Below are 18,421 nucleotides of genomic sequence, written 5' to 3'. Positions count from 1 at the left end.
TGCAGGTTCCGTCTAAAATGTAATGCATATGAAGAAAGGCGGTTTGGTATTACTTCTCACTGCAAAGCCAGTTGGACTACCTTATTGTATGTAGTTTTTTATTGTGACTTTTCATATACAGAATATTTTTCTCATACTTGTGTCAGTTTGAAACAAATTTAGCATTAAAATGATAACTACAGCAAGCATGCAAAAGTATGAAGTCACATTGGTAAGGCAACTGAAAATGCTTCACAATAAATAATCAAACAACAAAAGTACAGAGTTCAATAAAAAAACGATTTAAAACTAATAAATAGGGTGGAAATAGAAAAGTTGTTAGCTTTGACTTTATAACAGTCAGTGTGGGCTTGGTGTTATGGTAAGTAGCAGGCTGAATTCTGCTTCACTATGTTTTGTTCTAAATCTTGGACCAACCCGTAGGCCGGCTTCAGATGACCTCAGCGTTACACAAGGGGTTATTTGTGAAGCATCCTTGGAGTTTTAAAATATGCTATTAAACTAAGCTATTATTAGTTTTACATTTTTAAAAATTGTACTTAAAGTTGGGGTAAGCAATTCTGGAGAATGTCTGTTGACAAAGTCCCTTTTTGTCAAATCAGTCAATATGTCGTCACAAAATGCCACCTGTCCGTACTGTGTGTGCACTGGTTTGTGTGTGTGCGGTTGTTTAGTAAACCCTTTTTTTCAGTGCACACAGTATGAGAGGTAGCAGGTTGTGAGGAGATATTCACTGATTTTGTTTTTTACTGATTTTACAACAAGCATTCTCCAGAATCACTGACTACACCTTTAACGTACTGGGCCAATAAAGCTGTTTCCTATAAGAAGGGAGGAGGAGCAAAACAGTTGGGGAAAGTGAAAGTAAAAAGTTCAAACTGAATTTTAAACTTGACGGTGCTATAGGAGGGAAACAAGCTTTCTGAGGCAGGGTGAGTAAAAAACTAAGATTGCGGTTGGGAGTATGACAAAAAGATTAAAAATTATTCATCAATCATTTTTCAGTGACAGTAATAACTAGGTTTTGCTCTGAACTACTAGACATGTCTGTTGCCTGTGTATGTGACTGTTTGTTGGAGGAAGTGAGTCTCTCCCGCCGTATGAGAGCTGCTGCAGACACAAGAAAAGGGTGCGGTAGGTACACAGTTAGGCTTCTATAAACAGCCATACAGTGGTTGCATAAGATCAGGGTCAAGTATAAAAGCTATATAGCCAGTGTAGTGTAGTTGTGAACTCCATGTAATGAAATAGTTTAACTCCAATTTGCATTAGCTTCCTGGTAGATCAACTTCATTCATATTTGCATAGTGATTTAAGTAGTTACATGACTTGTTTTTGCCATTTTTTTGTAGTTAACTACTGAAACTACAAACATTTTTGAGCCATAAAAGGAAAGGAATGGCTCTATCTTTCTTATAAATGCCATAATATGTTGTAGTTTTGACAGACTAACTTTTGTTCGTTTGAATTTATAACTAGTATTTTTAACTGGCCCCACAATGCAGACACAGGAAACAAAGGAAGGGGTTGAAAACTGTTTTTATGCTAAATAAATTATTTCCAACAGGGCAGCAGAGATCCAGCAAATCCCGTCAGAAAGTGAGTTCCAGGAGAGGAGATCAACAGAAAGACGACAGGTGAAGCTGGGCGTGACTGGACAGAAAGGTGTGTATGGTACATATGAAAAAAACAGGTTTAGGCAGGTATAAAAAAAAAAACATGGCAGAACTTCAACAGCATTCATGTAATGTAACTTTATTTGAACAAGGACAGTGTACAAATTAAACATTAACCTTGTTCAAAACAAGGAGAGATGCATGTTCATAATACAAGAAAAACTAAAAGTTTCTGTATGCTTGTAGGGCGGTTTATTTACCACAGTTAGATTCAACGGTCATGCCAATGAGAGGTGTGAAAGGGATAGTTTGGTATTTCTTAAGTGTGGTTGTATTCAGTTATTATACATAGTTAGTGTGTTACCTTATGGCAGTGGTTCTCAATTATTTTCTGTCATGCCCCCCCCTAGGGGACAGAAATTTTTTCGCGCCCCCCCTAAATTGAAATACTATTGAGAACCTGCTAATATTTATTTATTTACCTGTACAATACCACTGTATGAGTTTCTGGCACGAGCATTCTGCATACAATCACCTTATTATCAAATTAGATAACAACAATTAGCTGAGATAACTTCTGCAGCAAAAAAATTCAAAGTTCAGTTTATTAGCTCAATTTGTAACATTTAAACAAGACTGCTCAGTCTGTGTGAATCTCAGGACAGAGAAACAAGAGCAAATGATTCACTGAGGTTTGCATTTCATTCATTTTTTTTTAAAACATAGTTAAGGTGGTGTTTTTTATTATTATAGGCCTTCTGTGATGCGATAACCAATAATTAATTAATGTTATTATTCGTCTACTTGCTTGATTTCCTTTTAAATAGCCTACAGAGACACTTGGACATTTATTTACTGGAAATTGCGGCCTTTCGCGCGGATATGACCATACACAAGCATACATCGCGCTTGCTAGCACTTAAAAAAAGAAAAAAAAAAAAAAACATTTGGAAATCATGGCAGCCAGCACGCCCCATTTTGCATAGTGATTCAAGCAGTTAAAATACATTTGTTCAGCCTTTTTTTGTGTAGTTAACAACTGAAACTACAAACATTCTTGAGCCATGAAAGGAAAGGAATGGCTCAATCTTTCTTATACCATAATATGTTGTAGTTTTGACAGCCTGACTTTTGTTCGTTTGAATTTATAACTAGTATTTATATAGAAAGAGAAATATAGGGTTAAAAAAACTTACTTTGCAAATATTACTGTGATGTCACAGTAAAAGACATCACAGTAATATTTACAAAGTAAGTCTTTTTTAACCCTATATTTCTCTTTCTGTGATGTCACGAGAAGGGGAAATATAGGGTTAAAAAAACACTCTTTCTGCCTTTTCTCAGGCTAGGATGAACCGATTTTTTTTTTTTTTGCACATTTATACTACATAGGATCTCAGAATTCAATACACCTTCATATTCAAACCGGTGAAGTAGGCCTTTAAGGACAGCAGGCCCCGGTGTGGTAAAAACACTACCGCTTTGTTCCAAAGGGGGCACTAGAGTCAACAACAACTGAATTTTCCTCTTTCCTCTGATCTACACAGGTGAGCAACGATGGATCCAACCGAAGCTCTTCTTCTTACAATGATGAAAAAGTTGGGGAAAGATGATTTCGGTCTTTTCCTGTGGCACCTGGAAAAATCGGAAAAAATTGAAGAATCTGAAGTGGAGGATTTAAACCGTCCGAAGACAGTGAATCTGTTGGTGCGGCGCTTCCCCCAGAAGGCACTGGATGTGACCAGAGACATTCTGAAGCAGATGCAGAGGAACGACCTGGTGGAGCTTCTGTCCAAAGACAACTCCGGAGGTAAAACACTCACTCACAGGTTCATAGGAAGACTGAGAAGTTGAAATATTTTTAGAGCATTTGTGTTTCTTAGCACTAAATAATAATTTTATTGAGAGACTAGAAACTTTTTTTTCTCCAAATCTTCACTTTCAGGTGCTTCTTCATCAAAATGAAATGTAGTTTAGACTTTAGGACTTTGAACTTCCACACCTTTCATACAATATGGATTCAACTATTAAACTAAATTCATGCCAATTGCATATTTGAAACTTTTTATTGTACTCCCTCATCAATCCAGTTTAGCTTTAAGTTTTAAGCGTCCAGCAATCACACACATTTTCATCAGAATTTTTTTTCTTTTTTATTAAAATGCTGAATGTATTGAGAGTAAGGTCTAAAGCAGGGGTCCCCAAAATTTGAAAAATATATAATTAATAAAATGTTTTCTAACTATTAACTGATTTTAATAGTACCTATACAAAGTAGCCAAGTCTTTTTTTTACACAGTCACTGGACATGACATTTAACCAGTGTTGGGAGTAACGCATTACAGGAAGTAATGCATTACTGTAATGCATTACGTTTTGCTGTAACGCGGTAATGTAAGGCATTACAGCAAAAAAAATGGTAATATGTAACGCGGTACATAGCTCAGAAACGCGCGTTACAATGCATTTTAAACCCGAAATTGACTGGTTTGTTGTTTTTATACAAATTGGCCAACACTGCGAGTTTCGCAGAGGAGAAAAAAACCCACGCTAATGTTACTGCTAGAGGAGAAGAAAACTCGATTTGCTGCTACAATTGATTCCAAAGATGCGCTAGCCTACTGGCTTCCGTCTCACTGCCCAAGTTATTGAAAACTTTTGTGGTGTTTGGAGACTCTGACGTGAAAGCACGTATCAATCTGTGCTCAACGAGCAGCGGATGCTGCCGCGAGCCCCTCCCCGTCTAAGAGCATTCGGAGGCGGTCAGTCTCGGAGCAGCCCCTCGGAGCGAGTCAAAGTCTAGTATTTTTAAAAATAAAACCCGGCGCCTAAAGGGTTTGCTTTGATGCAAATTATGAAATCTTAACATAACGGCGGCAATGATGGTGCGTAAAGGACAGCGCAGTTGGCAAGCTCTCCTCAGCACTAAAAGTGCTGCAGCAAAAAAGTCACAATAAGAGTTGATCGCTTTGTCGATTCATGCCTCTGACACACACGTCGACTCCCAACATAATGAGTGGATGCTTTGAATTAGCAAAGGAGATGTATATTTAGGCTACTATTGTTATTATAAAATGTCACGCAAGAGAGACGATAAACAAACATAATGGGCTGTTATCATTTAGATTAGATGGCAAGATGATAAGGCAGATTCTTTGGAACAACTAAAAAAGGCAAAAGTTGATGATGATGTGAACAACTTGTTTGTGCTTTTAAGTCGCCAGAACGCAAGAAACAAATCTTTGAGGCTCAATTTACTTTTTCAATCTACAGTAGTAGGCTCTAGCTCTATTGATATTAATATAGGCTAAATAAATACCTAAAGATACAGTATTTCTATTATAAAATGTATTGCACCATGAGCCATAAATGTGACCATTATATTATATAGCATAGGCCTACTTGTGTTAGCCTTAAGCCTAGCTCAGTCATTATGCCATACCATGTCACCTCCTGCTGTGTAATGAGCTGCATTGAACACAAGAAGATCTATTGAGAACACCAAATCCATATTTCATGTTATTTTGGTGAAAGTAATGCAAAAGTAATGTAAAAGTAGTGTAATGCCTTACAATTCAAAGACAGTAATATTGTAATGTAACTAACTACTTTGAAATGCCAGTAATAAGTAATAAATACCGCATTACGCTTTTGAAGTAACTTGCCCAACACTGCATTTAACTAGCCTGTGCAGGTCACTCACCCACTCGCTATCGCTTGCCCACTCAGTCACAGGCATTCCTTCCTGATGTGTGCGTAAATGACATGTTAGTTTTACATTGTTATACTGTTCTATGCTGTGAATAATTTCCTTTCATCTACAATACTTGCGGGTTACAGTTTGCTAGCTTAATTGCGTGCCTATATTCATAACCCAGATATCGGAATCAGATTGTACTGAATAGTGAATCGGTGAATCTTAAATAATAATAGCAATAGGTATTCATATTTCTTGTAACAATAATTCCCATTCGTCAGTTCAGTGAATAACAAAATATTAAAACACATCTAACATTAGGAATAATGAACAAATATATTTTATAATTATTATAAAATGCAATAAACTTATCTAGCAGTATAAGGTATAATGAACACACACACGATCATGATAAATTCCCATGATAATACTGGTAATGACTAAACCCATATCATTTTCTGTTAAAGATTGACCCTTGTCCCCCAACAAAGAAATGCAAACGTATCTGGCCCTCACTTATAAAAATGTTTTGGGGAACCCTGGTCTAAAAAAGATCTCCAAATTATAGTTGTTTGCCAAAGGAGTAGAAGTCATAAACTTTAAACAGATCCATTATTTAGATATTTAAAAATGTCTATTATTTGTTTCAGCTGCAGGCCCCTCTCCTGGAGCAACTGCTCTAAATCCCACAGTAGCCGGTAGGTAACGTCTTCTCTGTAAATGCCTTGTGATCAGATTGTCTAGAAACCAATACTCTGATATAAAAGCCTTCTTTATTTTCTAACAATCATATTCACATTTATCGAAAAAATATCGATCTTTAGGACAAAGTTATTAAGTGTTTTTCCCAAAAATTTGCTGATGAGAGGTTTAGAGAATTCTTGATGTTATATCTGTAAACGTTAATCTTACTCTTTCAGATGCAGTTCAGTGCTGTTTTGACTATCAACTCAATTCAAATTTTCCAAAATAGTCACTTGAAAAAGGAAAAACAAAGTTGTTGGCGCCTATCAAGTTAATTATGTCTTAAAAATAACATATCTTTGGTTGATGTTCCATTTCTCTTACCGACAGAAATATCACTGATGAGATGAATGCAAGGTGAATCAGATTACTAGCTATTTAACTGAGTAACTCTATTATTCTGTTTTTGCCGATTATGTTACACTCATGGTAACAACCTTGGTTTCATACTACCATCTAATGGTCAAACTGTTGTAGTCTATGAATACAACACACACAATTTACACTATATAGAATTTGAAAAGGTTCTAACTTTATAAAAACTTAAAAATGTAACACTCTTCATATTAATATTTAATGAATTTGAGTTATCTACGCTTTGATTCATGCCAATTGCATATTTGAAACTTTTTATTGTACTCCCTCATCAATCCAGTTTAGCTTTAAGTTTTAAGCATCCAGCAATCACACACATTTTCAGACATTTTTTTCTTTTTTATTAAAATGCTGAATGTATTGAGAGTAAGGTCTAAAGCAGGGGTCCCCAAAATTTTAAAAATATATAATTAATAAAATGTTTTCTAACTATTAACTGATTTTAATAGTACCTATACAAAGTAGCCAAGTCTTTTTTTACACAGTCACTGGACATGACATTTAACTAGCCTGTGCAGGTCACTCACCCACTCGCTATCGCTTGCCCACTCAGTCACAGGCATTCCTTCCTGATGTGTGCGTAAATGACATGTTAGTTTTACATTGTTATACTGTTCTATGCTGTGAATAATTTCCTTTCATCTACAATACTGTTGTCTAACATACTTGCGGGTTACAGTTTGCTAGCTTAATTGCATGCCGATATTCATAACCCAGATATCGGAATCAGATTGTACTGAAAAATAGAGAATCGGTGAATCTTAAAAAATAATAGCAATAGGTATTCATATTTCTTGTAACAATAATTCCCATTCGTCAGTTCAGTGCATAACAAAATATTAAACAAATCTAACATTAGGAATAATGAACATATATTTTATAATTATTATAAAATGCAATAAACTTATCTAGCAGTATAAGGTCAAATAAACACACGATCATGATAAATTCCCATGATTATACTGGTAATGACTAAACCCATATCATTTTCTGTTAAATATTGACCCTTGTCCCCCAACAAAGAAATGCAAACGTATCTGAAAAAAATCTCCAAATTATAGTTGTTTGCCAAAGGAGTAGAAGTCATAGACTTTAAACAGATGTGTTCTTTAGATATTTAAAAATGTTTATTATTTGTTTCAGCTGCAGGACCCTCACCTGGAGCAACTGCTGTAAATCCCACAGTAGACGGTAAGAAACGTCTCCTCTGTAATGGACTTGTACTCTGCTTGTGATCGAATTGTCTAGAAATCCAGCATCTGATATAGAAACGTTCTTCCTTCCGTTATTTAACTTTAGCCTGTCCTAAATATAGAACAGGCTCAGGAGTAATACCCTCTGATTACAGCTGCATCATCCTACTATGTTTGAATTATCAGTTTGATATTTGGGGGACTTTTGCTTTTTTTTTGGTTTGTGAGTACTTCCAAAGTCAGGAGATGTTTAGTTTAGCAGCAATCGATACATGTAAATATCGCAATACCTATCTTTGCAATACAGTATCGATACATAACTCCCAAAATGTCATCAATAAAATGTTTGGAGAAAAGGTCATGTCATAAATAGAAATGTAGTTTGATGAATTCAGATCAGATTTCTGTCTGAAAGTGATTGTCAGTGAATAACAAAGTATTGTCCTGGTTATCCTTCAGGTCCTCAACAAGATGAGAAAAGGTTATTCTCAGTTCGGAACGACTTCATACAGAGAGTGTCTGACCCTATTCTGAACCAGCTTCTGGATCAACTTCTTCAGCAAAGTATAATAAATGATCTTGAAATGGAGTCAGCCAAGGCAAAAGTCCCGAGATCAGAAAAAGCAGGAGACCTTATCGACATGGTACGAAAGAAGGGATCTACAGCCAGCTCAGCTCTGATTGCTGCTCTCTGTAAAGTGGATAAATGCCTTTCCAGCACCCTGAACCTAATCTGAAGCAACAGCAAGAATGTGGTTTTATAGCTTTGTAACTCCAAGTTTGGAGATGAAAAATCCTCTCTCTGAAGAACTGGGTTAGGGCGAAAAACCTAAAACATCATTACAAAATATAATTATGTTAAATGTTAGATTGATGTTAGATTAATTATAAAAATGTTTTTTAAATATCTTTCATCTTAAAAAGTCAAAATAGGTTTATGTTAGGGGAGAAAGAATGGGAGAAAAAAAGTAATGATGCTCAATGTTTATGCTTTGCTATTTGGCCAATACATTGTATTGGATACATATACATACCTTGTCCTTACGGAATGATAAATATGTTACCCTCAAACTCTGTAACATTAGGAAGCGGAAGTGAATCTGGGCTCTTTTTGGACCTTTTAATTTTCCATTTTTGATAATTTTAGCCTGTTATTTATAATCATGTAATAATTTTTTCTTGTTTGTGATTTTTAAATGTCTCGTTAGGCTTGCTAAGCCTATACCAATGAGATAAATGAGTTGAAATTGTTGTGCGTAGTGCGTACACACCTTCACTGTACGTTTTGAAACCAGATTTAGCAAATCATGTTTATGTAAGAAACGTCCATCCACGTTATCCATCATCCAAGTTTTTTGTGTAAAGTTTAACCGAAAGATTGTCTTTATCAATTTAATTTTTCTATTGTGGGGTCATTCCACAATTCTATTCCATTTTCTATTTTGAAATATATAATTAAATCTTCTGAGTATTGTGTGGTCCTTATATTTTTATTGAGTGTCATATAGTCGGTAGGGAACTTTTAAATAACGCTTGTGTAGTTCTGAGGTGTTTTAAGTCCTTCCCTTATGAGATGATGTTGAGGTTTAAATTGATCATGTTGTGTATCGTTTGGATATTATTTTTCTCACACCTACATTTTTTTTTTAGTTTTGAATGTTTCCTGCCAAGACTGTTGCCTATTACCAAACAATTAACATTATATCCATGATTATATTGTATTGGAATGGTGCCACCACACCTTTCCTTTGCTGCAGGTTCCCTCTAAAATGTAATGCATATGAAGAAAGGCGTAAGGGCGATCCACTTTTCTCCTGTCTGACATATTACTCAGATATTCTGTTTCCAGCATGTTTAATCATAATGGATCTAATGTTTTGTAGAAGGGATATAGTCTGTTTGCAGCTCTTGGTGACTGCATACTTGACAGATGATGTTATGAGCATTTAGTGTCACCAGAGGGAGCTGTCTGATAAATAACTTTGGTTGGGTAGAACAACTGAACATATGAGAGGATGTGTGTATTGTGTGCATTTTTGTCTTTGGTGTTTGGTTTGACTTCAAAGTTTTAAGTGAGCATTTGTGTGCAAACAGTCATTGTTTGTATAACGTTTGGGCAGGGAACTGCTGTGATTGGTTCAAAATACTAACTGTGCCATAAGAACCAGTTAATAAAATAAGATAATCTATACCACAATTCTATAAAGTTTAAAACATTTGAATGACAGTATTTTCCATTTGGATTGATAAATATACCTGACTCTTTTCAGATGCTTTACCATCATGCAACTAACACCAAATTACATAGTTGGGAGCATATTTCTGGATTTGGTTTTACTGGGGCTTAAAAAAAGACCTTTATAAGATTTCAGATGTAGCATAATTTGATAGCCCGATATCCCATTACTTCACCACTACTCACTCCATGTACCTTGTAAGAATGAGGGGCATGTTTTAATATTACTTAGTGCAAAGCCAGTTGGACTACCTCATTGTATGTCGTTGTTCATTGTTGCTTTTCATATACAGAATATTTATTTATTTTTCTCGTACTTGTGTCAGTTTGAAACACATTTTCAATTAAAATGATAACTACAGCAAGCATATGCAAAAGTATGAGGTGACGTTGGCAAGGCAACTGTATTTTTATAGCACATTTCGTACAGGAAGGCAACTGAAAATCTTCACAATAAATAATCAAACAACAAAGTACAGAGTTCAATAAAAAACGATTTAAAAGCTAATAAATAGGGTGGAATAGGCTATATAAAATAGAAAAGTCGTCAGCTTTGACTTTAAAACAGTCAGTGTGGGCTTGTCTGATATGATCTGGGCGGTTACTCCAGGTCTGAGGTCAATAACAGAATTCTGCTTCACCATGTTTTGTTCTAAATCTTGGACCAACCATTCTTGGGTTTTTGAAAGGTGAAATTATTCATTTCAAATTTTTAAATTGTACTTAAAAAAGCTGGACTTAGTGATTCTGGAGAATGTTGACAAGATTACTTTTTGTCTAACCAGTGAATATCTCTTCACAATCTGCTACCTGTCTGTACTGTGTGTGCACTGTTTGTGTGTGTACGGTTGTTTGTTAAAACTTTAATTTCTTCATGAATTAAGAAGAGACATTCACTGATTTTGATGAAAACTGATTTTACAACAAGCTTTTTGCAGAATCACTGACTCCACCTTTAACGTACTGGGCCAATACAGCTGTTTCCTATAAGAAGGGAGGAGGAGCAAAACAGTTGGGGAAAGTGAAAGTAAAAAGTTCAGACTTCATTTTAAACTTGACGGTGCTATAGGAGGGAAACAGGCTTTCTGAGGCAGGGTGAGTAAAAATACTAAGATTGCAGTTGGGAGTATGACAAAAATATTAAAAATTATTCATAAATATTTTTTCAGTGACAGTAATATCTCAGTTTTGCTCAGCACTAGATGTGTGTTTTGCCTGTGTATATGACTGTTTGTTGGGAGGAAGTGAGTCTCTCTCGCCGTATGAGAGCAGAGACAGAAGCTGCTGCAGACACAAGATAAGGGTGCGGTACTCTGTTAGGCTTCTATAAACAGCCATACAGTGGTTGCATAAGATCAGGGTCAAGTATGAAAGCTATATAGCCAGTGTAGTGTATTGGGGAATCCATGTAACGAAAGTGTTGAACTCCATTTTGCAGTAGTTTCCTGCTAGTTCAACTACATTTATATTTGCATAGTGAGTCAAGTAGTTACATGAGTTTTTGTTTAGCCATTTCTTGTGTAGTAATTACTAATTAAAGTAGAAACATTTTTGGGCCATAAAAGGAAAGGAGCGTCTATATCTTTCTTGTATAATATGTTGTAGTTTTGACAGACTAACTTGTGTTCGTTTTAACTTATAACTAGTATTTGTAACTGGCCCCCCAATGCAGACTCTGTAAACAGTAAAAACTGTTTTAATGCTAAATAAATAATATTCAACAGTGCAGCAGCAGAGATCCAGAAAATCCCGTCAGAAAGTGAGTTCCAGGGAAGGAGATCAACGGAGAGACGACAGGTATAGCTGGGCGTGACTGGACAGGTGTGTATGGCACAGACGAAATAAAACAGGTTTAGGCAGGTATAAAAAAAACATGGCAGAACTTCAAGAGCATTCATTATGTTCATTATACAAGAAAAACTAAACGTTCCTGTGTGCTTGTTGGGTGGTTTATTAACCACTGTTAGAAATACCTAAAATAAATGTTGGTAATTTTCCATGTATTACTAATTTGTACTGCTTACATGCATTACCATATACTGTATATCTGTTATAGCAGGCTTAAGATTGAAATAACTAATTTAATCACAAATAGTATACACTTCATTCAACGGTCATGCCCATGTACGGTGTTAAAGGGATAGTTTGGTATTTTTTAAGTGTGTTTGTATTCAGTTCTTATACATAGTAAGTGTGCTACCTTTTGGAGATATACATATCAGTCACTATAAGGAGTTTGGGGGAGACGTGGCTGTAGCAGAAGTCATCATTGTACTTTTGCTGAGGGGGCCAGAAGAATAAAGTTTTGTAGCAACATACAGTACATGCTGTCAAATGTCAAAATGTGCTACAGCGAATATGTGCCTTAATCAAAGCTAAAGATGTTCCAACAAAATATTTGAGTTGGTGACTTTTTTGGGGCCGGATATGACCACCTTAAAACTGCCAACAAGAACATCTTGTGATCTATTTATTGCTTTGGGGTGTTTTGATCAGGCATTGACACAATCCCCTACTCTGTCACTCCAGGGGCCTCATTTATAAACGTTGCGTACGCCCAGAAGAGGGCGCACGCCAATTTCTAAGCAAATATTGGGATTTATAAAAACCAAACTTGACGGGAGATGTGCGGTCCTCCACGCAAACTCTGACCCATGCGTACGCACAGAAAGTGGAGAAAGGAGAAACGGCGACTCCGTCGGCACATGTATGAAGTGCGAGAACGAATGTGTTTGTGTAAAATTTATCCAGATAGGCCTATTATAAGCCATGTAGGTCTATCATATATTGGGAGTTCCTTTGCAAAACGGATGAAGCCATTCTTACAACTAATGAACAAATGCCTCCACGGATTTTTCCATGGAGTGATACCAACAAAAACAAAACGAATTAGGATCTTAAATAGCCTACAAACGGAGACATATGAGTGCAAATAAAAACAAAATAGCAACGTTCGAATAAGCTCTGCAGTTATTAAAGAATAACCTATCTGCATGTTGTGGAATTAATTCTGATAATATTGAGGTGGAATACAGCCTATTACTTTTACACTGACGCTGTTCTCGATGCCTCAGTCAGGCAGACAGGAGTGCACCTTTTCATACACTAATGATAAGCCATACTGTACATCACATAGGCTACTGTGATTTTTTTCACGGCTTTTAGTCCGTTTTATTTATGTGTTTTTCTTTGTGTTTAAGCACGTCGCGATTGTGTTTTGAAAGGGACTGTGAAGTTTATTATTAACCCTCCGCCGCCCGTCACTGCCCCGGGATGAATTCTCCGAATCTGTATCTCATGGGGGGTCTCAGTGCCCCCCGCTCGTGGCACAAACACTGTTGTGTGAGTGAGGATATGCACTTGTTTGCGTCCACTTTTATGTCGGATCACTTCTTTTTATTTCGGCCACAGCGTTCACAGAGATCGCCACAGGCTGCACTCTATCGCCTTTACGCTCACACTGCCACCAAACTATATTTTCCCTGTTCGCCACTTCTCCAACGGCTACTTCGGGGTGACCGCAGTGATCCACACCGTGTGGAGTTTATTTTTCCATTTCCCTTTCAGTCGGCGATTGCCACTACCGCCTTCATGCACTCAGTAAATGATATTAATTCGGGCGTGTCGATGACTATGTATGGGTAAATATGGGCGGTACGTGAAGCCCGCAAAGGCTGCGCCACATTTAGAGTTGATTGTGATTTATAAAGGGAAACAGGCGTAGGACGTGAGTGCGCACTGTTTTATAAATCCGAATATTTTTGTTCGCACGTACATCCTACATTTCTTCCGTACGCCAGCTTCCACGTGAATCCCACGCAAAGCTTTATAAATGAGGCCCCAGGGCTGCCAAGTTTCACCAAAAGTTTGGAGTGAGATTTTTTGGCCGAGGGACCCAAAACCGTGTCCTCTTTCCCACCCAATCATTTTTGCTAGTGTCCTGCAAGTTTACATATTGTTCATAATAAATCAGAAATAAAAGACAATTGGAAAATGTGATAAAACATCAAAAATCTTATTAAAATAAACAAATTCATGAATTGCAAAGTCGTAGGACAGGTTTTAATTAAACATTGGGTGTGGACATATTGTAAGTGGGGGTCTGGGGGTCCCCCCCAGAATTTTTTTAGCATTAAACACTTAATTTCCTGCATTCTGGTGAATTTTTATGAAGCAATGTGTGCCTTTTCTGCATTCATTTTTATGTAAAGTAAAAGAGAACATTCACGGTTTCGCTGACACAAATTTAATTGAATAGCCTACAATGCATGTGTAGTGCTTTCAAATATCTCCTGTAGCCTATTGTTAAAACATTTGGTTAAACTGTAATAAAGGTAATTATTCTATATGTAGGCCTATTCAACATTGTATGGGTTATTTTTGATCCCACCCTCTCCCTTGAACCCCACATCTGTCACACTGTCAAAACCTCCTTCTATCACCTCCGTAATATTGCAAAGATTAGATCCTCCCTCACACCCCATGCTGCTGAAAGACTCATCCATGCCTTCATCTCCTCCCGCCTTGACTATTGTAATTTACTCCTCGCCGGCATCAGCACCACCTCCATCAACAGACTCCAACGTGTCCAGAATGCAGCTGCCCTTCTCCTCACTCACACCAACTCGTGGAACCACATCACCCCAGTCCTCAAAAAGCTCCACTGGCTCCCCATTTCATTCCGGATCAATTACAAACTCCTGGTCCTCACCTACAAAGCCCTCCACCATCTGGCCCCCCCATATCTCACTGACCTTCTCTCCCCCTATCAACCCCCTCGGGCCCTCAGATCCTCCTCAGCCAGTCTCCTCTCCACCCACACATCTAAACTCTGCAGCTTTGGTGACAGAGCTTTCTCCAGGGCAGCTCCCAGGCTCTGGAACAGCCTCCCCCAACATATCCGTGACTCGGAGTCCCTCACCATCTTCCAGTCCAAACTCAAGACCCATTTCTTCTCCTCTGCCTACCCCTAGTTCACCCACCAACCCAACTCTACATGTTATTTTTGTTTGTTTATTGTTTTGTTTTTGTAAAGCGCTCTGAGTGAGAGAAGAGCGCTATATAAATAAAATGTATTATTATTATTATTATTATTATTATTATTATTATTATAATTATCCAATTTCAATTCACCATTATTATATTAAATCTATGACACTTGATGTCTTCTCAGAACATATTTTTCCCACAGTAACCTCTAAGCTTAGTTACTCAATACATTCATTCAATTAATATTGACAACATTTTAGAACAAAAATGTGTTGGTGTGTCAACCAGCCCAATAACATAATGCAAAATAAGCTTGAATATATCAAGTGAAGTGACTGATTTGAATTAAGGTGTTCTTACCTCTTTGTTCATTTAATACCGGCGTCCTTGTTGTCATTAATTTTCCATATAATTTGAACAAAGGGCGGGACTGGGAGGCGGAGGGTTTTTATTAGTTTTGTAGTGTAACGCAGGGGGGCGTGGCCGTGGTGGTTTGCCAAGTGGCTGCTGCGGCTACGGGCTGCACACCATAGACTTTATAATAGCCTCGTTTGAGATGTCGCCGTCTTGCTAAGACCTGCGCAATTATGACGCTCGGCTTGCTGAGCGCACAGCATTTTTGCAGCATTTTTGTTGTGCGCTCAGCAAGATGCGTGTCATAGTTGCGCAGGTCTGAGCAAGACGGCTCCAAGTCGAACGAGGCTAATGTCTATGCTGCACACGGCCATGGACCTATAAAGACACCGCGCATGCAGAAAGCATGGCAGAAAGAGGATGTCACGGAACTCAGTCCGTTTAGCTTTTCAAAATAAGACTTTCAAAGTAAAAGTACCAAAAAAAAATATATATTACGGGGATTAATTTCTCTGCGTGAGAAATTGGAGGTGTGGCGTGTGAGCGTGTGAACTGGTTGATATGCGTGTGTCTCACGGCCAAAGCGTGAGACTTGGTGACACTGGTCACTCCATAGACACAAGTAAATCCAGCACAGCAGCAAGCACTAGCATAGCTCTTAAGGACAGCAGGCCCTGGTGTGGTAAATACACTACCGCTTTGGTCCAAAGGGGGCGCTAGAGTCAACAACAACTGAATTTTCCTCTGTCCTCTGATCTACACAGGTGAGCAACGATGGATCCAACCGAAGCTCTTCTTCTTACAACTCTGAAAAAGTTGGGGACAGCTGATTTCAGTGATTTCCTGTGGCACCTGGAAAAATCTGAAAAAAAAATTGAAGAATCTGACGTGGAGGGTTTAAACCGGCCGAAGACTGTGAATCTGTTGGTGCAGCGCTTCCCCCAGAAGGCACTGGATGTGACCAGAGACATTCTGAAGCAGATGCAGAGGAACGACCTGGTGGAGCTTCTGTCCAAAGACAACTCTGGAGGTAAAACACTCACTCACCATGTCAGGTTCACAGAAAGAAATATTTTGCTTTTAAAATAAAATGCTTAATTGCATGCCGACACGATAACCAAGGTATTGGAATCAGATCGAACTAAAAAATAGTGGATTAGTAAATAAATAGCATAGCATGTTGAACACATCTAACATTAGGAATATAACAAATATATTATAATTATTATAAAATGCAATAAACTTATCTAGCAGTATAAGGTATAATAAACACATAAATTCATGATAAATATCCACGACCCCTGCTCTAAAGATCAATCAAAAATATAGTTGGTTGCCAAAGGCAGTAGAAGTCACAGACTTTAAACAGATCCATTCTTTAGATATTTGAAAATGTCTTATCATTTGTTTTCAGCTGCAGGACCCTCAGCTGGAGCAACTGCTGTAAATCCCACAGTAGACGGTAAGTAACGTCTCCTCTGTAAATGACTTGTACTCTGCTTGTAATCAGATTGTCTAGAAACCCACCCTGCGTTACAAATCTCATACTCTTTCTTTTACACTATTCTACATACTACATCTGACCATAAAAATTATCTATTTAGGATGCAGTAGGCATACAATTGGGACATACTTTTACTTATTTATTTCATCATAACATTGCGTCTACTTGCTATTTAACTGAGTAACTCTATTATTCTGTTGTATTTGCCAATTATGTTACACTCATGGTAAAAACCTTGTGTTCTCGCTACCAAATTACTCCTCACCTGAATAGTATCACCTCATAGACTAGGTACATACTACCATTTAGTGGTCAAAGTGTTGTAGTGTATGAATACAACACACATTACACTATTTACAATTTGAAAAGATTATAACTTTTTAAAAACTTAAAAATGGCATACTCTTCATCTAAATATTTAATGAATTTGAGTAATCTACACTTTGATTATAAAAGGCTAAAGTTTAATAGCTTCTTGTAATGAAAACTGTCTTCAAACGGAATGTATTGACTAAGCGAATCCAATCAGTCAATGGAGATATTTCTGTCTTTCCTCAGGCGCGGACTTCGTGGATAAACATGAAGCCCAGCTGATCCAGAAAGTGAGCTGCATTGGACCCATTTTGGATGAGCTGCATGATGAAAAAGTCCTCCATCAAGAGAGTTATGATGAAATCATGGCTCTATCACCCTCTCAGAAGCAGATGAGAGCGATCTACTCTAGAGGTCTGAGAGCTGGTAATACCGCTAAAAACATCTTCTACAGAAGCCTTGAGAAAAATGAGCCACTTCTGGTTGCTGACCTCAAAGGACAGAAGTGAATTTTTGTAGTGAAATCCATTTTCAGACCAAATGTAAAGTCTTCCTTAAAATTAACAATGAGGACAGTGTGATGTTAATGCTATGGGTCTGTGTGTTTATATATTTTCTTCTTCTTTTTTATAAGACAACTTGAGACACTCATTTTACACTTAAATGATTTGAGATTTGTTTGGTATGTGGCACCTTCGCTGAGAGATTTAATGTTTGGTTTGAAACCAGATTCAACCAATCAGATGTTTATCAGACAATCATGTAAGAAATGGGAGGAAGGAGCCCACCAGGCACGTCAGGTTTTCATCAAACGAATAACAAACGGAGTCTGTTTTTAACTTTTTTTTATAATTATTTTATATAACTTGAAACGGAGTTATACACAAAAGTTTAACCGAAATATTGTCTTAATCACTTTTCTTTTTCTTTGTGGGACCATTCCAACACTTTCCTATTTTGAATTATATAATAAAATCTTCCGATTGCATTGTGTGGTTCTTATTTATTGCGTGTCATATAATCTGTAGGAAAAAAAGAAATCGCTTTTGTGCATGTCTTTCCTTACAGGGCTTTTAAATAACGTGAACGTTGATCATAACATTTTGTCCTTTAATTGTTAAGAGGTGTTTTAATCCAGTCACGCCCAGCTTCACCTGTCGTTTCTCTGTTGAGCTCCTTCCCTGGAACTCACTTTCTGTCAGGATTCCCTGAGAACTCGAGAGGACTCTGCTGCTGCCCTGATGGAAATAATTTATTTAACATTGAAATAGTTTTTACCACATCTTGTCTCCTGTCTGCATTGTGGTGCCAGTTAAAAATACTAGTTATAAGTTAAAACGAACAAAAGTTAGTCAGTCAAAAGTACAACATATTATGACATAAGAAAGATAGAGCCGCTCC

At 37.3% G+C, this 18,421-nt stretch overlaps 2 protein-coding genes across 7 annotated transcripts; both read left to right on the top strand.

Moving 5' to 3' along the window:
* Positions 1–857: 857 nt before the first annotated feature.
* Positions 858–9,585, top strand: LOC307270258 (uncharacterized protein). Of its 4 annotated transcripts, XM_080053453.1 has the most exons (7): positions 880–932; positions 1,042–1,134; positions 1,568–1,665; positions 3,164–3,426; positions 5,964–6,011; positions 7,576–7,623; positions 8,085–9,585. In XM_080053453.1, the coding sequence occupies exons 4-7, from the start codon at positions 3,174–3,176 to the stop codon at positions 8,360–8,362; spliced, it is 627 nt and encodes a 208-aa protein (XP_079909579.1). In that variant the 5' UTR covers positions 880–932; positions 1,042–1,134; positions 1,568–1,665; positions 3,164–3,173; the 3' UTR covers positions 8,363–9,585. The 4 variants fall into 4 exon arrangements, with proteins under 4 accessions (XP_079909580.1, XP_079909578.1, XP_079909581.1 ...); XM_080053454.1 differs by lacking the exon at positions 1,042–1,134 and having other exon boundaries at positions 858–932; positions 7,582–7,623; XM_080053452.1 differs by lacking the exon at positions 1,042–1,134 and having other exon boundaries at positions 858–932.
* Positions 9,586–10,895: 1,310 nt separating this feature from the next.
* Positions 10,896–18,008, top strand: LOC307270260 (apoptosis-associated speck-like protein containing a CARD). Of its 3 annotated transcripts, none has more exons than XM_080053457.1 (5): positions 10,896–10,956; positions 11,586–11,682; positions 15,969–16,234; positions 16,619–16,666; positions 17,267–18,008. In XM_080053457.1, the coding sequence occupies exons 3-5, from the start codon at positions 15,979–15,981 to the stop codon at positions 17,527–17,529; spliced, it is 567 nt and encodes a 188-aa protein (XP_079909583.1). In that variant the 5' UTR covers positions 10,896–10,956; positions 11,586–11,682; positions 15,969–15,978; the 3' UTR covers positions 17,530–18,008. The 3 variants fall into 3 exon arrangements, with proteins under 3 accessions (XP_079909583.1, XP_079909584.1, XP_079909585.1); XM_080053458.1 differs by having other exon boundaries at positions 10,932–10,956; positions 11,591–11,682; XM_080053459.1 differs by lacking the exon at positions 10,896–10,956 and having other exon boundaries at positions 11,587–11,658.
* The last annotated feature ends 413 nt before the right edge of the window (positions 18,009–18,421 follow it).

Source organism: Ammodytes marinus, assembly GCF_949987685.1.
Source record: "Ammodytes marinus genome assembly, chromosome: 25".
Lineage (NCBI taxonomy): Eukaryota > Metazoa > Chordata > Actinopteri > Uranoscopiformes > Ammodytidae > Ammodytes > Ammodytes marinus.
Note: the sequence above shows the minus strand (reverse complement) of the source record. Positions and strands in the feature narration are given on the sequence as shown.